The following is a 24,234-nucleotide window of genomic DNA, read 5'->3' on the forward strand; positions in this document are numbered from 1 at the left end:
TTTTTTGATTCCTCAATTTTCCGATTTTTCAATATTTCGATTTTTTAAAATTGTTATATTTTCAATTGTTTGTATTTTCGTTTTTTTGAAATCTATTTTTTTTTTACTTTTTCAATTTTTTTAATTCAAGATTTGTCGATTTTTAAGCCTAGATTTTTTACTTTTTTATATTTCGATTTCTGGATGTTTCGAGTTTTCAATTGTCTAATTTCCGGATTTTTCAATTTTTTGATATTGGGGTATTTCGATTTCTCGATATTTTGATGTTTCAATTCCTCGATGTTTAAATTTTTGGATTTTTCGGCTTTTGAATTTTTCGGCATTTAATTTTGCGATTTGTCAATATTTCGATGTTTAAACTTTTAAGTTTTTCAATTTCTCTTTTTTTTGACTTTTCAATTTTTCGATTTTTAATTTTACATTTTTGATTTTTCCTATTTTCGATTTCTTGAGATCTAGATTTTTTGATTCTTAAATATTGCGATCTCTAGATGTTTCGATTTTTCAACTTCTCGGTTTTAGATTTTTCGGTTTTTCAATCTTCCAACTTTTCGATGTTGCTTAATTTTTCGATTTTCCAATTTTTCGTTTTCTTAATTTTTCAGTTTTTCGATTTTTCTCGTTTTTTTGATTTTTTAATTTTTCGATTTTTTGTGTTTTTAATTTCTTGATATCTCGGTTTTTCGATTTTTAAAATGAATCAAATTTTCGATTTTTTCTTTTCTCGGTTTTTACTTTTCCATTTTTCAATTTTTTGATTTTTGATGTTTCGGTTTTTCAATTTTTCGATTTACTTCAATTCTTCGATGTTTTAATTTTAGATTTTTCACTTTTTTAGTGTTTCGATTTCTCGATCTTTCGATTTTATATTTTTCGGGTTTTCATTTTTTTAAGGTATTTTTTTTTTATTAATTTTTCGAATTTATTTCGATGTCTCCATCTTTTGATGTTTCGATTTCTCGGTTTTTCGATTTTCCAAATTTTCGATTTCCCAACTTTTCGATTTACCAATTTTTCGGCATTAGTTACGGAATTTATTAATTTCTCAATTTTTAGTTTTTCAATTCCTTAGTTTTCCGATTTTTCAGTTTTCAATTTTTTAAATTTTAGGTTTTCCATTTCTCGTTTTTTTGATTTTTCAGTTATTCGAAATTTTAATTTTTTGGTTATCCGATTTCTCGATCCTTCAGTTTTTGAACTTCTCGGTTTTAGATTTCTCTGTTTTAGATTTTTCGGTTTTCCAATTTCCTGAGTTTTCGACAATCCAGTTACGGGATTTTTCAAAATTTCGACTTTTTTAAATTTTGTATTTCAATTTTTCATATTTTCGTTTTTTCGAAATCTAATTGTTTGCTGTTTCGAGTTTTTATTTCAATGTTTTTCGATTTTTAAATTTTATGTTTTTTACTTTTTTGTATCGATTTCTGGACGTTTAGATTTTGCGATTGTTCAATTTCTCAAATTTTCAATTTTTCGATTTCTCAAAAATTTTTCAACATTTCGATTTCTCAACAATTTTTCAATATTTCGATGTTTTCAATTTTAGGTTTTTCATTTTGATTTTTCAATTTTTCGATTTTTGATTTTTCCATTTTTGATTTTTCCATTTTTCGATTTTTTTTATTTTCGACTTCTTGATATCTAAGATTTTTTGATTCTTAAAATATTGCGATCTCGATGTTTTCGATTTTTCGACTTCACGATTTTAGATTCTTCGGTTTTCAATTATTCGATTTTTAAAGTTTTTGATTTTTTATTTTTTCAATTTTGTGGTTCAATTTATCGATTTACCGAGATTTCTATGTTTCGATTTTTCGGTTGTCCAATTTCCTGATTTTCGATTGTCCATTTTCCCGTTTTTTCGATTTTTCACTTGCTTAGTTTTTCGATTTTTCATTTTTTTAAGTTCTATTTTTAATTTTTCGATTTCTCGATATTTTAATTCCTCGATTCCTCGATCTTTAAATTTTTCGATTTTCCAATTTTTCGACATTTCAGTTTTGTAATTTATCATTTTCCCAATTTTTCAGTTTTTCGATTCTTCTCGTTTCTTTGATTCTTCAATTTTTCGATTTTTAAAATTTTAGATTTTCGATTTTTTGTATTTTTGATTTCTTGTTATCTCGGTTTTTTGATTTTCAAAATGAATAAACTTTTCGATTTTTCTATTTCTTGGTTTTACTTTCCCATTTTTTCAATTTTATCCCTTTTTTGATGTTTCGGTTTCTCAGTTTTTAAATTTTTCGATTTTTTTAATTTTAGATTTTTGACTTTTTCGGTGTTTCGAGCTCGATCTTTCGATTTTATATTTTTCGGGTTTTCAAATTTTTAATTTTTCGTTTTTTCAGATTTTTGGTTCAGTTGGGTTGGTTTCAATTTTTTGATTTATTGATTTTTTTAGGTATTTTTTTTTTAATTTTTCGAATTTATTTCAATTTCTGGTTTTTTTACTTTTCGGTTTTTCGATTTTCCAAATTCTCGATTTTTTAATTTTTCGATTTACCAATTTTTCGACATAAATTCTAGTTACGGGATTTATTAATTTGTCAATTTTTGGTGTTTCAATTCCTCAAGTTTCGACTTTTCAGTATTTAAATTTTTTAAATTTTAGGGTTTTCGGTTATTCGATTTTTCTGTTTTTCGAATTTTTAAATTCTATATTTTTCACTTTTTCAATTTTCAATTTTTTAAATTTTTGATTGTTGATTTGTCCATTTTTCTTTTTTTTGTATTTTCGACTTCTTCATATCTTCAACTTTTTAATTTTTCCATTTCTCAGTATTTACTTTTTCGATTTTCCAATTTTTCGATATTCTAGTTCTGGGATTTTTCAATTTCTCAATTTTTAATTTTTCGATTCCTCAATTTTTGAATTTTTCATATTTCGATTTTTTAAATTTCAGCTTATTCGATTTCGGGTTTTTTGATTTATCAGTTTTTCGAATTTTTAATTTTTCACCTTTTTGATATTCTTATTTCTCGATCTTTAGATTTTTCGACTTCTCGGTTTAAGATTTTTCGGTTTTTCAATTTTTGTCGATTTTTAAAATGTTCAATTTTTCATTTTTCAATTTTTCGATTCTTTAATTTTAGATTTAAAAATTTTTTTTTACTTTGAAGATTTAGAATTTTTCGTATTTTTTTATTTTTTGGTTCAGTTGGGTTGGTTTCAATTTTTCTATTAATCTTTTTTTTAAGTTTAGATTTTTCAGTTCAATTTTTATGTCTCGATCTTTCGATTTTTCGACTTCTCGGTTTTAGATTTTTCGGTTTTTCAATTTTTGTCGATTTTTAAAATTTTCGATTTCTTTTTTTTTCAATTTCTTCATTCAGTTGAGTTGGACTTTTTAATTATTCAATTTTTGGAAGTTTTGCTTTTAAAATTTTTCGACATTACAGTTGGGATTTTTCAATATTTCAATTTTTAAAATTTTAGGTTTTTTGATTTTTCTTTTTTTGATTTTTCAATTTTTCGAAAAAATATATAATATATATATTTCATAGTGTTGGCACTTGTACGGACCCCGTTCCCTTTGAATTTACTCTATTTATCTTTTTTTTTAATGCAAGAAATTAAGAATAAAAAAAATCCAAAACTAAATGGAATCAAGTTGAAATAAATTTTATGCTGACGTACATTAATTAATCATCTCATCGCCGACATTTTGTAAGTTATGGACACACTTCCGGACTTTGTTATTGTCGTACGTGACCCCCATGAAAACCCATCCATAATAAAACACCACATCGATACATTGATTCGTTTTTAATAACTTCAGTTTATTTCAAATCGTTTTTTTTCCAGGCCGAAAAATTCATGCTCCAGTCGACCCAACTCCCCCGCCCTGAACCCATCCGCGTCATAGAAACCAAAACCGCCAAAACCCTCGCAAACAACAACCGCCGAATAGCCTACCACGAAGACAACTCCTCCAAAGAGGGCTCTTTAACCGAAGACTCCGGCGTCGGCAGCCAATTCAGCGCCGAAACCATGCCCGGCGTGGAACGCTTAAACTCCTCCCCGACCTACGGCGCCCGCCGCAGTTTCCACAAAACCCGGAACCTCGAAATCGTCAAATCCGGCAACACCTTCGACGTGCGAGACCTCGACGACTCGTCCGAAAGTTGCGCGCCTTTGCCTCAGTTGCCTAGTGCTTTCAGCACAGCGGACAATTCCCGTGGGTACGTACCCCCCAACCATTACCACAAACACCCCAACAGTTTTTTCCAGGAACTTCTACACCTCCGGTTTCGTTCGCGAGAAAGCTCGGGAGTACCAGAGGCACCTCGACGACAACAGGCGGAAAATTTCGGTGACGTCGTCGGAGGGTTTCAGCGACGACTACGCCGACGAGGAGAAAACGTTCAAGGATAAGTTTAGGAGCGAGAAAACTTTCATAAAGTCGAGCGCGCACAAGTTCCTGAAGTCGAAGCCGGCGGTGAAGGACGATTCGAGTCCGCCGAGCTCGGACGAGCACGAGTGGGCACATGGGGGCGAAGCCATGGCGGACGAAGTGAGTTTTTCGATAAGTTCGAGCGACGAGAGTAAAGAGAAGGACCAACCTCCTGTAAATACGGTCCCGGATATCGCGGCGACCATCCAGAATTTGATGAACGCGTCCTTGAACTCCCCCAAGGATATTAAGAGCATGTTGTTGACAATCGAGGATCCGAAATTCGCCGCTGTTGCCGCCGCCAGTAATTCGAGCTTGATGCTGGACGACGAAACGTCGCCTGTTGATAGTTTGATCAGTTACTCAGAGTCTGAAGAAATACTCAAGAAGAAGCTAAACCGAAGCTCTTCTAATTCTAAAGATATTAACGAGAAGCTAACTCCTCCGAGTCCTGGAACCCCCACGAACATTTCGAACTCGTTGTCGTTGTCAGACGGGAAAGACGACTTTCTGATTGATGACGAAATTGCCGATCAGCCGGCCCTGGTTTTTGAAGACACTCTAGTAGCAACCAATGACGGGTTCAGCATTTCCCAAAATAACTCAGAAAGTACCAACACAATGGTAGACTCCACCCCGAAACCCAAAAGACGGACTTTTTTGGGGGTTGATGGGAGTCCAATCTCCTCAAGGAAGAAAAAATCGCTCCATAGTAGAACCGGCTCTTTAGACACTTTATCACCATGTGAGAGCATCGCCAGCGACGACTTGATGATGGACTACGACTACAGTCAAAGCAGTGGCGTGGAGGACGACAAGTAAGCACACCACTAAATTTCCAAACCCAATTTTTGTATTTTTTAATAATTTAATTTTTAAGGAACGACAACCATAATCACGGTTTTCTCTCTTTGGACGACACCCTGATAAGAAAAGCGGAACTTGATGATAGTGGAGGCTTGCGCGACTGGGCGAGTTTGCTCGGGAATTACACATCGGAAAAAAACTCAAAGAGGTGAGTCACCACCTATTCCCGGTCTTGTAATAAAAAATGTATGAGATAATGACAGGTTGTGGTGTGTGGTAATTAAAAACGTCCGAGTCGCTAAAAAACGCGATCGATTTTCAGCGTCACGTCAACGCATCGATCGACGAAAAAAAGGGTCTATTTCAGTCGTATTATTTTGGTGCACTTCCGTTTGGCGCTTCCTCTCGTAAAGCGGCTTAATGGTGATTGTTAATTGTAGACAACAGTTGACGGACGAGTTGTGAGATTTATGAGAGTTTTAAGGCTCTTAATATCAAATGTTTTGTAATTGACTTAGTTCAAAGGGGTTATTTTTAACTTTTCAAAAGATTGGGAACGCGGAAGTGGATCTTATTAGGTGCAGGTATTAACCCTGTTATTTTCTTTGATGGATTCTATTGATTTTTGCTATAAATGTCCGGTTTAATTTACTTATTGAAAGATGTTTTGGGGTTAATGCCCCAACAACAGGTAGTCGTGCTATTATCAGAAGGTGTGTTAAAATGTTTATTCAAATTTACGCGATATAACTAGGAAGTTGGAACTAGAATTACTGTGTGTCTACTTGGACAGGAAACCGGAACAAAATAACTTGGTAAAATTAAATACTTAACATATATAAATACTACGTTTAATCATTTTTTCGGAAATTTAGAAATCTCAAAAAACTGTCAATTTATTATTATTCATGTCATATTTAAAAAAATGTTGATAGTAAAGCAAATAAATATTCACGGGTAATAAATAACAAGAAATTTATCATTATAAGTAGTTTGAATGTTTAAATAATTTATTTTTATTTGAATGTCTACTCCAAATTAATGAGGAACAAAACTAGAATAGAAAATACAAGTTTGTCTGATAGGCAACCAACAATACTTCAACACATGATTTAATTTTATTTTATTTTCAAATAAATGGTGTACATAAAGTTAAAAATGGTTAAATCACAGCTATAAAAGTATGGCGTGCTGCACTTTCCAAAAGAGATTTATTTAAAAATATTTTGTGTGACGTCAGCAGTTTTTTGAAGAGGATGAACATAGAAAATGTATTTTGACTGTCTCCAAATTAATCTGAAGGTACAATTAAAATCTTGAAGTAATTGGTTCAGTAGTTTCAGACGCATTTCTAACAAGATTCAAAGAAACGACAAAAACCGAAAGCAAGATTTAAAAATATTCGATTTAAATTTTTTTTTTTTTTATTCAAGAAGGCGATTTTGGAAAAATGGTAGAAACTATCGAATAAATGAGGCCGAAACTACCTTCTGGAGGTCAAAATCTTTAAGCAAATGTCTTTAGTTAAATTTCAAAAATTGTCGAAAATTATGCGAAATTTTCAGAGTATTGAAAAATTTTGCTTTTGAATAAGTTGCCAAAAGTACCAAGAAATTCTGGCATACTGATTTCGCCATGCTGATTCCAAAAACACGGCATGTTTATGCTCCCGGTGCAAAATTTTAAAAAATATTTTGGTTGAAAATATATTTTTTTATTATTATTATGTCTTATTATTTTTTAATCTAAAAAATTGCAATACTTCGGTCGACGATTCTGGAAAAATGGTTGGAGCCATCGAAAAAATGAGGCCAACACTAACGTCTGGAGGTCGAAATCTATAAGAAAATATTTTTAAAAATAAAAATTGAGCGGAATTTTCATGGGGAAATATTTTGCTTTTGCAAAAGCTGACAAAAAATTTCCAAAAAATTCTGAGCTGAACTAACTTCTGGAGGTCGAAATCAATAAGAAAATGTCTTTCGTTAATTTTTGAAAACTAAAGTTGGGCAAAATTAAAAAAAAAATTTCTTTTGAAAATTTGAAAAATTTTGCATTTGAATTTGAAAAAATTGAAAAATGTCCAAAAAATCTGGGTTGTAGATTTCGAAGAGCTGCTTCCAAAGACATTGCAGGTTTATGCTGTCGTTGAAAAACCTAAAAATATTCGGTGTGAAAATATCTATATATATTTTTAAATCCAAAAAACTGCAGTTGCGATTCTAGAAAAATATATACCGGGAGCCATCGAAGAAATGAGGCTGAAAGTAAATTCTGGAGGTCGAATTTTATAAGAAAACATCTTTCGTTAGATTTCGAAAATTGAGTGAAATTTTCATGGGGAACAATTTTACTTTTGAAAAAGTTGACCAAAAATTCCTAATAAATTCTGGGCTGTAGATTTCGACGTGTCGATTCTAAAAAAGTAGCGTATTTCTGCCTTAGGTGAAAGATTAATTTAAAAATATTCGGTTTAATTTTCTTCTTAATCCAAAAAATTTAGTTAAATTTCGAAAATTGTCCGGTGCAAGATTCTGCTTGAAAAACAATCGAAAAAAACTGAAATATTTAATTCGCTAAATTTGGAAAAATGCGGCCGAAACTAACTTCTGGGAGTCAAAATATGTAAGAAAATGTCTTTGGTTAAATTTCAAAAACTGTCTAAAATTGGCCAAATTATTGAAAAATTTTTCGTTTAAAAAAATTAACGAAAAATGTCCAAAAATATCTGGGATGTAGATTTCGAATAGTTGATTCCAAAGACGTTGCGTGTTTATACTGTCATTGCAGAACTTAAAAAGTTCAGTGTGAAAATATAAATTTTTAAATCCAAAAAACTGCAATATTTTAGTTGGCGATTTTAGGAAAGTGGCAGGAACTATCGAAGACATGAGGCTGAGTCTGAATTGTGCAAGTCGAAGTCTGTAAGAAAATGTATTTAATTAAATTTCAAAATTGGCCGAATTTTTAAATGGAAAGAATCCAGCTTTTCAAAAAGTTAACAAAAAAATCCCCAAAAAATTCTGGGCTATAGATTTCGAGGTGCTGATTCCAAAAACATAGTGTATTTTTGCTCTCAAAGTGTAAGATTTAAAAATATTCCTTTGATTTTTTGTTTTTTTTTTAGTCAAAAAATTTGTATTATTTCAGTGAACAATTCAGGAAAAACGGTAGACGCTATCGAAAAAATGGGACCGAAACTAATTCTAGTTCTTTGGTGGAATTTCAAAAATTGTCGAAAATTGGCCCAATTTTTTTATATGGAGGAGTATTGAAAGAAATTGCTTTTAAAAAAATTCCCAAAAAATTCTCAGGTAAATTTCGTGGTGCTGATATTCCACAAGATTTAAAAATATTCTGTTTGAAAATATTTTTTTTAATCCAAAAAATGAGGCCGAGACCAACTTCTAGAGGTCAAATCTTATAAGAAAATGGTTCAGTTAGATTAAAAAAAAAAATAGTCTAAAATTTACCAACATTTTTGAAAAATCTTGCTTTTGAAAATTTGAAAAATTTTGCATTAAAAAAAATAGTCAAAAAGTTCCCAAAAAAAATCTGGAAAAATCTAAAAATAGTGCGTGTTTATGATGTTGTTGCAAAATATTCGTATTTTAAATCCAAAAATTTCCTATATTTATTTGGCGATTCGAGAAAAAAAAAATTGATAGAAGCTGTCGTAGAAATGAGACCGAAATTGAATTTTGCATGTCGAAATCTATAAGAAAATGTCCTTAGTTGAATTTAGAAAATTGACGAAAATTGGTCGAAATTTTTATAGCGGAGAGTATTGAAAAATTTTGTTTTCAAAATATCCCCAAAAAAGTCTCATATGTAAATTTTGTCGTGCTGAATCTAAAAATACTTTGTAAATAATAAATTTTTTAGGCCAAAAAATCGTCAAAAAGTGGTCGCTTCTGTAAAAGTGGTAAAAATTATCGAATAAAAATGAGGCCGAAACTAACTTGTGGAGATATTAAAAACTATAAAATAATGTCTTTAGTTAAATTTCAAAAACTGTCTAAAATTGGCCAGAATTTTTGAAAAATTTTGCTTTCGAAATTTTGAAAAAATTTGCGTTTGAAAAAAAATCTGTGATGTGATTTAATAAACATGTTATGTTACACCACAGATTTTTTATGTTTTTGAGACCATAAATATAGCATGTTTATGCTCTGAGAGTGCAAGATGTAAAAATAGTCCTGTGATTTTTTTTATTAAAAAATTTGCAATATTTCAGTGAACAATTCGAAAAAATGGGGCCGAAACTAACTTCTAGTTCTTTCGTTAAATTTCAAAAATTTTCGAAAATAAGGAGATTTCGTCGTGCTGATTCCAAAAATATAGTGTTTATGCTCCCGGTGCAAGATTTAAAAATATTGTTTAAACATATTTTTTTAATCCAAAAAATGGGGCCGAAATTAACTTCTGGAGGTCGAAATTTATAAGAAATTGTTTAGTTAAATTTCAAAAACCGTCTAAAACTTGCCAGAATTTTTGAAAAATCTTGCTTTTGAAAATATGAAAATTTTGCATTTGAGAAAATTGTCAAAAATTCCAAAAAAAATCTGGAAACATCTAAAAACAGTGTGTGGTGATGCTGTTGTTGAAGACTTAAAAATATATCTCTAATGGGAAATGGCTTTCGTTAAATTTCGAAAATTGGCGAAAATTTCCTTGGGGAGTGTATTGAAAAAATTCACAAAAAAGTGTCATATGTAAATTTCGTGGCGCTAATTCAACAATATAGCGTGTTTATGCTCAAAGTGTAAGATTTAAAAATATTCTGTTTATAAGAAATATTTTTTTAGTCAAAAATATCGCCATATTTCAGTGATCGATTCTGGAAAAATTTTAGAAACTATGGAATAAGTGAGGCCGAAACTAACTTGTGGAGATCAAAATCTATAAGAAAATGTATTTGGTTAAATTTCAAAAACTGTCTAAAATTGGCCAGAATTTTTGAACAATTTTACTTTTGAAAATTTAAAAAATTTTGCATGTGAAAAAATTGTCAACAAATTCCCCCAAAAAATCTGGGATGTTGATTTCGTCGTGGTGACTGTTAAAACAGTGCGTGTTTATGCTGTTGTTGTAAGACTTAAAAATATTCGGTTTGAAAAAATATATATTTTTTTTTAATCTACAGAATTGCAATATTTTAGTTCGCAATTCTGGAAAAATGTTAGGAACTGTAGAAGACATGAGAACGAAACTGAATTCTGGAGGTCGAAGTCTATAAGAAAATTTCAAAAATTTTTGAAAATTACCTGAAATTTTTATAGTGGAGAGTAGTGGAAAATTTGCCTTTGAAAAAAATCCCAAAAAAGTCTCACCTAAATTTCCGTGTTGGTTCAAAAAATATAGTGTATTTATGCCCTAGGTGAAAGATTTAAAAATATTCGGTTTTTCTTACTCCAAATACATAATTGCAGTATTTCATAGTACGATTCTCAAAAAATGGTACAAGCTACCGATGGCACGAGGTCCAAACTGACTTCTGGAGGTTAAAATCTACAAGAAAATGTCATTAGTTAGATTTTCAGAGGATATTGAAAAATTTTGTTTTTGAAAAAGTTGCAAAAAAAATTTTAGAATGTAGATTTCGTTGTGCTGATTCTAAAAATATAGTGTGTTATGCTCTCGATGCAAAATTTAAAAATATTCGGTTTTATTATTATTTTTTAATCCAAAAATTTGCTAAATTGGCGCAATTTTTTATAGGGGAAAGTATTAAAAATTTTATTTTTTGAAAAAATTCCTAAAAAAAAATTCATATGTAGATTTTGTCATGCTGATTCCAAAAATATAGCACGTTTATGCTCCCGGTACAAGATCTAGAGACATTCTACTTGAAAACAATTTTTTTTTAATCAAAAAAGTTACCATGTTTTAGTGGCCGGTTATGGAGAAATGGTGCAAATTATCGAATAAATGAGGCCGATTCTGGAGGTCAAAATCTACAAGAAAGTGTCTTTAGTTATATTTTATATTAAATTGTCTGAAATTTTCATGGAGGCTTTTGAAAAATTTTGTTTTTGAAAAAATTGCCAAAAACATTTTGTGATGGAGATTTCGTCGCGCTGATTCTAAAAATGTAGTGTGTTTATGCTCTCACTGCAAGATTTAAAAATATTATTAAAAAAAAAACTGTTTGATTTTTTTTTTTAATCCAAAAATTTGCAGTATAGACATGGGCGATTCTGGAAAAATGGTTGAAGCAATCGAAAAAATGAGGCCGAAACTAACTTCTGGTTTTCTAGTTATTTTTCAAAAATTGTAGAAAATTAGTCGAAATTTTCTTAGGGGACAGTATTGAAAAATTTTGCTTTTGAAAAAATTCCCAAAAAATTTTCATGTGTAGATTTCCTCGTGCTGATTCCAAACATATAGCGTGTTCATGCTCCCGGTGCAAGATTTAGAAATAATCTGAAAAAATATATTTTTTTTAAATAAAAAAATCGCCATATTTCAGTGACCGATTATGGAAAAATGGTGGAAATTATGGAATAAATGAGGCCGATACTAACTTCTGGAGGTCAAAACCTACAAGAAAAGTGTTTCGTTAAATTTAAAAAATTGTCTAAAATTGACCAAAATTTTTGAAAAACTTCAAAAAATTCCCAAAAAAATCTGATATATATATTATTTAAATCCAATAAATTGCAATATTTTAGGAGCTGAATTCCGCAGGTAAAAGTCTTAAAAAAAAATCTTTAGTTAATTTTGAAAATTGTTGAAAATAGGCCGAAATTTTCATAGGGGAGGTACTGAAAAAATTTTGTTTTTGAAAAAGTTGCCAAAAGATTACCAAAAAATTCTGGCATATAGATTTCGTCGTGCTGATCGTGCTTAAATCCAAAAAATTTCTATATTTTAGTGAGCGATTCTGGAAAAATGGGAGCAGCCATCGAACAAATGGGGCAAAAACTAACTTCTGGAGATCGAAATCTATAAGAAAATATTTTTCGTTAAATTTCGAAAATTGTCGAGCAGAAATTTTAATCCGGGAGGATATTCAAAAATTTCTGATTTAAAAAAAAATCCAAAAAAATAAAAAATATTCTGTTTAAAAATATATATTTCTTTTAATTTCAAAAGAATTAACGTTGACAGCTGAAGTGGTTTTAATTCCCCTTTTTCTTATTAAAGACTGCGCTGTCATTTTTTCCAAGTCACTAACGAATTAACGACTTTGTTTTAAATCTTAGATTCTTCCTCCTGTCAAAATAAAATTCAATTCCGGATTTACACTAAATAAAATAAGTCAGTGAAATGGAGAAAGGGGCGAAGTTGAGCTTTTTTCTAGTCTTATGAACAAGTATTAGCCCCGCCCACCCACCCTTTGTCTTCTTAGACGATATGTCATTTACCAAAACCAGTCTTATCTTACCAGATACTAGCCCCGCCCACTCGCGCTGTTATCATTCTAACGATTTTATTTGTGTGCAGTATAAAACCCATCTTTCAATCACGCTAAATAACATGATTCACTGAAATGGAGGCGGGGTGGGTGGGCGGGAAAAAGTATATAATCCGTGTGCGAATCGTAATTTTTTCGATATTCTATTTGCTGTAAGATTAATTTCATATTTCAGAAGAAAAAAAATAGAGAACGGGTGGGTGGGCGTGGCTTAGTTTAACTTTTTCGTTTTATAAAAAAGCAGCAAAAAATGATAAATCGATGCAATTATGTAAAATATTGACTTGGCATTGAGTAGTAAATAATGAGTAAGTTGTTAAAGGTACAATAATAAAACTTGTGACAATAAAACCACCATAGAAAATAAACTTACATCATAAAATTTTAAACACGATATAAATAAAACCAAGGTAAAGACTGCTGCGAACAGCTATTTTTTTTAACTGGGTAGTAAATTTCCGTTTCAGTTATTATTTCTTCGCCTTTCAAATTAAAGCAAGTATTCGATCAATGCCATTTCTTGCAATATTAGTCACATATAACACTTTTACGGTCTACTACGAGGTTACTTAAGTATCCATAAATCGTTTGAACAATTAAACAGTACGAACCCCATTAATGCGAACAAACGAATTAACATTATGTGTAGATTTGATCAACTTTGCGCCTTCATGCAAAAATATACTCCTATAACTTTCTGCGGTTATCAGCTTGAGTAGGTGGTGCGGAGTTGCCATTGTTATCAATGTGAGCAGGTACAATTGAGCAATTGTTGCCTGCAAACAAATACCGTGTCATTATTATCACTATTCCACCGCCAAAAAATGATCAGAATCAATCGATTTTTGCTTTGAATTGAAAAATCAAACTATCAAAAATTTAAAAAAGCCAATAATTGAAAAACCGAAAAATCTCAAACCGAGACGAAAAATCGAAACGTGTATTGAGAAACCTAAACATAAAAAATTGAAAAATCTAAAAACTGAATAACCGAAAAATCAAGAAATTGAAAAACCAAGAAATCAAATAATCGAAACATCACAAGATGGGGAAATCGAAATAGGTCAAAATTGAAAAATTGAAAAATTTTAAAATTGGAAATAAAAAACTATAAATCGAAAAATTTAAAATTAGGAAAAACGAGAAATTGAAAAATTTTAAATTTGAAAAAACGATAAATTAAGAAATTTAAAATCAGAAAATAGGAAAACTGAACAATAAAAAAATCGAAAATTGGAAATCTCGGTAAATGGAGAAATAGAAAAATTGTAAAATCGAAAAATTTAAAAACCGTAAAATCGGAAACTCAAAAATTTTAAAAATCGAAATATTGAGAAATCTAAACATCAAAAAATTGAAAAATCTAAGAAATAAAATATCGAAAAATCAAGAAATTGAAAAACCAAGAAATAAAAAAATCGAAATATCAAAAGATAGGGAAATCGAAATAGGTCAAAATTTAAAAATCGAATAGTTAAAAACTGAAAAATTGAAAAATTTTAAAATTACAAATAAAAAACACCATAAATCGAAAAATTTAAAATTAGGAAAAACCATAGATTGAAAAATTTTAAATTTGAAAAAACGATAAATTAAGAAATTTAAAATCGAAAAATAGGAAAATTGAACAATCAAAAAATCGAAAAATGGATATCTCGGTAAATGGAGAAATAGAAAAATTGTAAAATCGAAAAATTTAAAAACCGTAAAATCGGAAACTCAAAAATTTTAAAAATCGAAATATTGAGAAATCTAAACATCAAAAAATTGAAAAATCTACATATAATCCATCAATTCGAAAAATTGAAAAATCGAAAAATCAAAAAATTGAATGACCAAAAATAAAAAAATCACGACATCGAAAGATAGGGAAATCGAAATAGGCCAAAATTAAAAAATTGAATAGTTAAAAATTAAAAACTTGAAAAATTTTAAATTAGAAAAACGATAAATTGAAAAATTTAAAATTTGAAAGAACGATAAATCGAGAAATTTAAAATCGAAAAATGGAAAAATTGAACAATCAAAAAATCGAAACATGGAAATCTCGGTAAACGGAGAAATAGAAAAATTGTAAAATCTAAAAATTTAAAAACCGTAAAATCGGAAATCAAAAATTTTAAAAATCGAAATATTGAAAAATCTAAACATCAAAAAATTGAAAAATCTTCATATAATCTAGAAATTGGAAAAATTGAAAAATCTAAGAAATAAAATACCGAAAAATCAAGAAATTGAAAAACCAAGAAATCGAAAAATTGAAACATCAAAAGATAGGAAAATCGAAATAGGCCAAAATTGAAAAATCGAATCGTTAAAAATCGAAAAATTTAAAATTAAGAAAAACGATAAATTTGAAAAAACGATAAATCAAGAGATTTAAAATCGAAAAATAGAAAAATTGAACAATCAAAAAATCGAAGCATGGAAATCTCGATAAATGGAGAAATCGAAATATTTAAAAACCGTAAAATCGGAAAATCAAACACTTTAAAAATAAAAATATTGAGAAATCTAAACATAAAAAAATTTAAAAATCTACATATAATCTAGAAATTCGAAAAATTGAAAAATCTAAGAAATAAAATATCGAAAAATCAAGAAATTGAAAAACCAAGAAATCGAAAAATTGAAACATCAAAACAGGAAAATCGAAATAGGCCAAAAAAAAGTTGAAAAATTTTAAAATCGAAAATAAAAAAAAACTATAAATCGAAAAATTTTAAATTGAAAATTTTAAAACTTGAAAGAACGATAAATCAAGAAATTTAAAATCGAAAAATGGAAAAATTGAACAATAAAAAAATCGAAACATTGTAATCTCGGTAAACGGAGAAATAGAAAAATTGTAAAATCGAAAAATTTAAAAATCGTAAAATCGGAAAATCAAAAATTTTAAAAATCGAAATATTGAGAAATCTATACCTCAAAAATTGAAAAATCTACATATAATCCAGCAGTTCCAAAAATTGAAAAACTAAGAAATAAAAAATCGAAAAATCAAGAAATTGAATAATCAAGAAATCAAAAAATCTAAACATCAAAAGATGGAAAAATCGAAATAGATCAAAATTGAATAGTTAAAAATTCAAAAATTTTAAAATTGAAAAAAAAACGATAAATCGAAAAATTTTAAATTAGAAAAAACGATAAATTGAACAATTTAAAATTTGAAGGAACGGTAAATCAAGAGATTTAAAAACGAAAAATAAAAAAATTGAACAATCAAAAAATCTCGGTAAATGGAGAAATAGAAAAATTTAAATACCGTAAAATCTAAAAATCGAAATATCGACAAATTTAAACATCAAAAAATTGAAAAATCTAATCTAGAAATTGGAAAAATTGAAAAATTTAAAAACTGAAAAATCGAAAAATTTAGGGCCGGTTTATAGAAAGCGAATGAGCCCGTGAGTAGTTAAAACCTGCATGTTGCCTAGCAACGGACGCGAGTTAACTTTAATTCGCTTTGTATAAACCAGGTCCTACAGTTTTAGAACTTGAAAAATTGAAAAACAGAGAAATCTAAAAATCGAAGAAGAAAAAATCCAGAAATCCAAAAATTGAGAAATGGAAGAAAACTTTGAAGATTCGAGAAATTGAAAAATCTCAAAACTGAAAAATCTAAACCTTAAAATTGAAAGGTTGCAAAACCGAAAAATAGAAGAATTGAAAAACTGAAAAATCGAAAAATTGAGAAGTCGAAAAATCGAAAAATGAGAAACAAAAAATCTATCAAACCAGAAATTGAAAAATCAAAAATTTAGAAACGTCAAAAATTGAGCAACTGAAGAGTCCAAAAATTGAAAAATCTGAAAACTTGAAGCATTTGAAAATTGAGAAATCGGAAAATGTATTATGTATTTCTTCATTTCATTATTCATTTTCTGGAAAAATGGTAGAAATTTTCGAAGAGATGAAGCCGAAAATAAATCCGGGAGGTCCTAATCTGTAAAAAATCCTATTAGATAATTTTCGACAGTGCTTGAACAAAGCAAAAATTCCATAAAATTTCAAATTGAGAAATTGAGCTTGTGGAAAAATTGCCTAAAAATCCACCAAAAATTCTGGAATGTAAAAACCGGTACGAACTTTCTTAGAAAAGAAACCAAAAATAAATTCTAGAGGTCGAAATCCTTAAAAACTCTTTAGATAATTATTAATTAATATTCTACGGTGCTCGAAAAACAAAAAATTTTCATAAACATTCATTTTGAAAAACTGGGCTTTTAGAAAAGTTGCCTAAAAATTCACCAAAAATTCTGGAACATACATTTTGACAAGATGATAATTCGAAAAGTAGCGTGTAGAGGTCTCCGATGAAGATCTGCGAGGTATTCGTTTTCAAAGTCAAATTTAAAAAAAAATTCTAACAATTGCCATATTTAATATTGGCAATGGGGGAGGCACCTGTCTTTTTTCTTTAAGAAGATCAATTCTCGGAACCCTTTCTTTGGGACAACAATGGTCTTTTTTTTAAGAATGTTGAACCTTCTCAGGGACCCCAATCGTTGTTTAAGTTTTCTAGAAGGTGAAACCTTCTCGGAGCCCCCGACAGTTTTGTTTTTAATATGAAACCTCAGGGCCCTCAATCGTCTTTTAAGAAGGTGAAACCTTCTCGGGGGCTGCAATCGTCTTTTTTTTAAGAATGTGAAACCTTCTCAGGGACAACAATCGTCTTTTTTTAAGAATGTGAAACCTTCTCGGGGGCCACAATCGTTTTTATTTTAAGAATGTTTAACCTTCTCGGGGGCCCCAATCGATTTTTAAGTTTTCAAAAATGTGAAACCTTCTCGGAGCCCCCGACAGTTTTTTTTTTTAATATGAAACCTCAGGGACTCCAATCGTCTTTTTTTTTTAAATGTGAAACCTTCTCATGAGCAACAATCGTCTCTTTTTAAGAATGTGAAACCTTCTTAGGGGCCACAATCGTTTTTATTTTAAGAATGTTTAACCTTCTCAGGGGCCCCAATCGTTTGTTAAGTTTTCAAGAAGGTGAAACCTTCTCGGAGCCCCCGACAGTTTTTTTTTTTAATATGAAACCTTCTCAGGGGTTCCAATCGTCTTTTTTTTTAATGCGAAACCTTCTCAGGGGCAACAATCGATTTTTTTTTAAAATGTGAAACCTTCTCGGGGGCCACAATCGTTTTTTAAGTTTTCTAGAAGGTGAAACCTTCTCGGGGGCTGCAATCGTCTTTTTTTTAAGAATGTGAAACCTCAGGGACAACAATCGTCTTTTTTTAAGAATGTGAAACCTTCTCAGGGACAACAATCGTCTTTTTTTAAGAATGTGAAACCTTCTCGGGGGCTGCAATCGTCTTTTTTTAAGAATGTGAAACCTTCTCAGGGGCCCCAATCGATTTTTAAGTTTTCAAGAATGTGAAACCTTCTCGGAGCCCCCGACAGTTTTTTTTTTTAATATGAAACCTCAGGGACTCCAATCGTCTTTTTTTTTAAATGTGAAACCTTCTCATGAGCAACAATCGTCTCTTTTTAAGAATGTGAAACCTTCTTAGGGGCCACAATCGTTTTTATTTTAAGAATGTTTAACCTTCTCAGGGGCCCCAATCGTTTGTTAAGTTTTCAAGAAGGTGAAACCTTCTCGGAGCCCCCGACAGTTTTTTTTTTTAATATGAAACCTTCTCAGGGGTTCCAATCGTCTTTTTTTTTAATGCGAAACCTTCTCAGGGGCAACAATCGATTTTTTTTTAAAATGTGAAACCTTCTCGGGGGCCACAATCGTTTTTTAAGTTTTCTAGAAGGTGAAACCTTCTCGGGGGCTGCAATCGTCTTTTTTTTAAGAATGTGAAACCTCAGGGACAACAATCGTCTTTTTTTAAGAATGTGAAACCTTCTCAGGGACAACAATCGTCTTTTTTTAAGAATGTGAAACCTTCTTGGGGGCCACAATCGTTTTTATTTTAAGAATGTTTACCCTTCTCGGGGGCCCCAATCGATTTTTAAGTTTTCAAGAATGTGAAACCTTCTCGGAGCCCCCGACAGTTTTTTTTTTTAATATGAAACCTCAGGGACTCCAATCGTCTTTTTTTTTAAATGTGAAACCTTCTCATGAGCAACAATCGTCTCTTTTTAAGAATGTGAAACCTTCTTAGGGGCCACAATCGTTTTTATTTTAAGAATGTTTAACCTTCTCAGGGGCCCCAATCGTTTGTTAAGTTTTCAAGAAGGTGAAACCTTCTCGGAGCCCCCGACAGTTTTTTTTTTTAATATGAAACCTTCTCAGGGGTTCCAATCGTCTTTTTTTTTAATGCGAAACCTTCTCAGGGGCAACAATCGATTTTTTTTTAAAATGTGAAACCTTCTCGGGGGCCACAATCGTTTTTTAAGTTTTCTAGAAGGTGAAACCTTCTCGGGGGCTGCAATCGTCTTTTTTTTAAGAATGTGAAACCTCAGGGACAACAATCGTCTTTTTTTAAGAATGTGAAACCTTCTCAGGGACAACAATCGTCTTTTTTTAAGAATGTGAAACCTTCTCGGGGGCCACAATCGTTTTTATTTTAAGAATGTTTACCCTTCTCGGGGGCCCCAATCGATTTTTAAGTTTTCAAGAATGTGAAACCTTCTCGGAGCCCCCGACAGTTTTTTTTTTTAATATGAAACCTCAGGGACTCCAATCGTCTTTTTTTTTAAATGTGAAACCTTCTCATGAGCAACAATCGTCTCTTTTTAAGAATGTGAAACCTTCTTAGGGGCCACAATCGTTTTTATTTTAAGAATGTTTAACCTTCTCAGGGGCCCCAATCGTTTGTTAAGTTTTCAAGAAGGTGAAACCTTCTCGGAGCCCCCGACAGTTTTTTTTTTTAATATGAAACCTTCTCAGGGGTTCCAATCGTCTTTTATTTTAATGCGAAACCTTCTCAGGGGCAACAATCGATTTTTTTTTAAAATGTGAAACCTTCTCGGGGGCCACAATCGTTTTTTAAGTTTTCTAGAAGGTGAAACCTTCTCGGGGGCTGCAATCGTCTTTTTTTTAAGAATGTGAAACCTCAGGGACAACAATCGTCTTTTTTTAAGAATGTGAAACCTTCTCAGGGGCATGAATCGTTTTTTTTTAAGAATGTGAAACTTTACATTACATTACACTACGTGTAGATTTGATCAACTTTGCGCCTTCATGCAAAAATATCTAACTTTCCGCGGTTATCAGCTTGAGTAGGTGGTGCGGAGTTGCCATTGTTATCGACGTGAGTAGGTACAATTGAGCAATTGTTGCGTTCAAACAAATACTGTGTCATTATTATCACTATTCCACCGCCAAAAAATGATCAGAATCAATCGATTTCTGCTTTCGGGGGTGTAGACCGGACCGCCCACCTACACTCCGCCTCAACAATCCAAAGAGCGCTCGTTCCGCGCGCTAACTTTTATGCATTTCCCGTCGAAATGCTGGCAACATAGCAGGAACATACCTGCCAACGATGACAGGTGAACCAGTTACTATACTGTTACGTTCGTGGTATATTCGCCGCTCGGAGCGACAACAAAGGGCGACGTTTTATGAACCCGTTTTCGCATTATCTCGCGATATCTAATTGTTATCTCATCGTTAACGAAATGTGCGGAAAATGTGACGGAACGAGACAAATAAAGTTGCTAGTGTACGTTTAAATCCGTGATGAACGGCCTCAGCAAAGGACAGAAAGACAAAGGAAATCACCTGAGATGTGCCGGTCCCAAGGCGAACGGGACGCTGCTGTTGTACCAAAATGGGTAATCGTTTTTTTTTTTAACCATTTACATAGAAATGAAAGTTGTGAAATTGAATCTACGATTCTTGGATAAATCGATTGTTTTGTACGTGTAATTGTTCAATAAGAAGTTACTGGACCGAGGTTCCTTGTTAATGATGCGGCTTTCACTGGCGATATTTCAGGAGTTACGCAGGGAGGTAGTCGGGTCCGTAACTATTAATGTATTCGCTATCGATTGTGGCTGGTTTAAATTAACGACGGGGTAGAATGGAATCTATTCATGATGAAATTTCGTTATCTCTGATTCGTCAAGTTTATTAATGTCGTTGGCGTGGAAGGTACCAATATTGATTATCTAACCCACAGGTTTTGTGAACTTTGACCGAAAAACGTGAAGCCGTGCGAGCATAAATATAGAAAGTCGTGTCACACAATAAAATATGTAGCATTGTTTCGGATAAAATCCGTTTTGAGAACCTAATTAATGGAGCAGATCTTAATTTAACCTCAAAGTGGATTTGTGTGCGTGTGCTAATATAGTTTGCTGAAAATTTAAAATTAGTGAGGATCGTGACCGATAAATTCTAGAAAATACCTTTTGATTCTTCGTACTGATTTGAATATTATTATTAGTCTATTTATAAAATATAGGTTAATGATATGCCTGGTGTTCAATGATTGTTTTGATCATGCGAAAATTTTAATTCACGTTTCGTTACTAAGAAAGCAATAAAAAACACGATCAAGGACACCAATTTTTGAACATTTTCAAATTGACAAGACGAAAATTCTGTGCTCGACAAAAGTAAAATATTTCATAAAAGCTTATTGAAAAATTGAGCTTTTTGTGGAAAAATGGTGGTAATTTTTGAAGATATGAAACCGAAAATTAATTTCGGACGTCGAAATCTGTAAAAAATTCTTTTCGATAATTTTTAACGGTGTTCAAAAAAAGTCAAAAATTCCATAAAATTTCATATTGAAAAATTGAGCTTTTGGAAAAACTGCCTAAAAATCCACCAAAAATTCTAAAACATAGACCTCGACAAGTTAAAAATATAGCTTGTTGATCTGAGACAAAGATTATGAAAGTACTCATTTAAAAAATTTTTTTTTAATAGTTTTAAAAATTGCCGTCTGCTGTTTTAACGATTCTGGAAAAATAGTAGAAATTTTCGAATAGATGAAACAGATAAGTAATAAAATTGAAAAATTTTAATTTTAAAATAAATCGATAAATCGAAAAATTTTAAATCGAAAAAGAAAAAAATTGAACAAAAAAATCGAAACACGAAAATGTCGACAAATCGAGAAATAGAAAAATTTAAAAACCGTAAAACTGAAAAACCGAAAAATCGAAACGCGTATTGAGAAACCTAAACATCAAAAAATTAAAAAAATTATAATCTAGGTATTCGAAAAATTGTAAAATCTAAGAACTGAAAAATCGAAAAACAAGAAATTGAATAACCAAGAAATGAAACAATCGAAACATTTAAAGATGTGGAAATCGAAATAGGTCAAGATTGAAAAATCGAATAGTTAAAAATTAAAACATTGAACAATTTTAAAATTGAAAATAAAAAAACCTATAAATCGAAAAATTTAAAATTAGGAAAAACGATAGACAAATCGAAAGATGGAAATCTCGGTAAATGGAGAAATAGAAAAATTGTAAAATCGAAAAATTTTAAAACCGTAACATCAGAAAATCAAAAATTTTAAAAATCGAAATATTGAGAAATCGAAACATCAAAAAATTGAAAAATCCACATATAATCTAGAAATTCGATAAATTGAAAAATCGAAGAAATTAAAAATCGAAAAATCAAGGAATTGAAAAACCAAGAAATCAAAAAATCGAAACATCAAAAGATGGCGAAATCGAAATACGTCAAAATTTAAAAATCGAATAGTTAAAAATTTAAAAATTAAAAAATTTTAAAATTGAAAATAAAAAAAAAAACATAAATTAAAAAATTTTAAATTAGGAAAAACGATAGATTGAAAAATTTTAAATTTGGAAAAACGATAAATCAAGAAATTTAAAATCAAAAAATAGAAAAATTGAACAATCAAAAATCCGAAAGATCGAAATCTCGGTAAAAGCAGAAATAGAAAAATTGTAAAATCGAAAAATTTAAAAACCGTAAAATCGGAAAATAAAAAATTTCAAAAATCGAAATATTGAGAAATCTAAACATTAAAAAATTGAAAAATCTACATATAATCTAGAAATTCGAAAAATTGAAAAATCGAAGAAATTAAAAATCGAAAAATCAAGGAATTGAAAAACAAGAAATCAAAAAATCGAAACATCAAAAGATAGGGAAATCGAATTAGGTCAAAATTGAAAAATCGAATATTTAAAAATTGAAAAATTGAAAAATTTTAAAATTGAAAATAAAAAAAACTATAATTCGAAAAATTTTAAATTATAAAAAACGATAAATTGAAAAATTTTAAATTTGAAAAAACGATAAATGAAGAAATTTAAAATCAAAAAATAGAAAAATTGAACAATCAAAAAATCGAAAGATGGAAATCTCGGTAAACGGAGAAATAGAAAAATTGTAAAATCTAAAAATTTGAAAACCGTAAAATCGAAAATCAAAAAGTTAAAAAATCGGAATATTGAGAAATCTAAACATCAAAAAATTTAAAAATTTACATATAATCTAGAAATTGGAAAAATTGTAAAATCGAAGAAATTAGAAATCGAAAAATCAAGGAATTGAAAAACCAAGAAATCAAAAAACCGGAACGTCAACAGATAGGGAAGTCGAAATACGTCAAAATTTAAAAATCGAATAGTTAAAAATTTAACAATTGAAAATAAAAAAAAACAAATTAAAAAATTTTAAATTAGGAAAAACGATAGATTGAAAAATTTTAAATCTGAAAAAACGATAAATTAAGAACTTTAAAATCGAAAAATAGGAAAATTGAACAATCAAAAAATCGAAAGATGGAAATCTCGGTAAATGGAGAAATAGAAAAATTGTAAAATCGAAAAATTAAAAACCGTAAAATCGAAAAATCAAAAATTTTAAAAATCGAAATATTGAGAAATCTAAACATCTAAAAATTGAAAAACCTACATATAATCTAGAAATTCGAAAAATTGAAAAATCTAAGAAATAAAATATCGAAAAATCAAGAAATTGAAAAACCAAGAAATCGAAAAATTGAAACATCAAAAGATAGGAAAAATCGAATAGTTAAAAATAGAAAAATTTAAAATTTGAAAGAACGATAAATCTAAAAATTTAAAATCGAAAAATAGAAAAATTGAAGAATAAAAAAATCGAAACATGGGAATCTCGGTAAATGGAGAAATAGAAAAATTGTAAAATCGAAAAATTAGAAATCTATAATCTAAAAATTGGACTGAAAAATCTATAATTCTTTAATTTCTGTAAACCGGGTCCTACAATTTTAAAACTTGAAAAATTGAAAAACCGAGAAATCTAAAAATTGAGAAATGGAAGAAAAATTTGAAGATCCGCGAAATTGAAAATTCTCAAAATTGAAAAATTTAAACCTTAAAATTGAAAGGTTGCAAAACCGAAAAATGGAAGAATTGAAAAGTGGAAAAATCGAAAAATGAGAAACTCAAAAAATCTATCAGTCGAGAAATTGAGAAATCGAAAAATCAAAAATTTAGAAACGTCAAAAATTGAGCAATTGAAAAAAATGAAAATCGAAAAATTGAAGAGTCCAAATATTGAAAAATCTTAAAACTTGACACATTTGAAAATTGAGAAATCAAAAAATTAAAAATTAAAAATTTAGAAACGTCAAAAACTCAGCAATTGAAAAAAATTAAAATCGAAAAATTGAAGAGTCCAAAAATTGAAAAATTTTAAAACTTGAAACATTTGAAAATTGAGAAATCGGA

General features: G+C 29.9%; 1 protein-coding gene across 7 annotated transcripts in view; it reads left to right on the plus strand.

The window, feature by feature from the left end:
* LOC135139719 (uncharacterized protein) overlaps positions 1-24,234 on the plus strand; it is a 93,651-nt gene that overhangs the window by 48,017 nt on the left and 21,400 nt on the right. For all 7 annotated transcript variants that reach the window (XM_064070022.1, XM_064070023.1, XM_064070025.1 and 4 more), the window contains 3 exons: positions 3,806-4,182; positions 4,232-5,212; positions 5,275-5,409. In XM_064070022.1, the coding sequence (XP_063926092.1) occupies positions 3,806-4,182; positions 4,232-5,212; positions 5,275-5,409 (1,493 nt within the window). The remainder of the gene's footprint in view (positions 1-3,805; positions 4,183-4,231; positions 5,213-5,274; positions 5,410-24,234) is intronic.

This window comes from Zophobas morio, unplaced genomic scaffold (genome assembly GCF_036711695.1).
Source record: "Zophobas morio isolate AGI-343-1 ecotype UQ-CSIRO unplaced genomic scaffold, CSIRO_AGI_Zmor_V1 ptg000033l, whole genome shotgun sequence".
Classification (NCBI taxonomy): Eukaryota; Metazoa; Arthropoda; class Insecta; order Coleoptera; family Tenebrionidae; genus Zophobas; species Zophobas morio.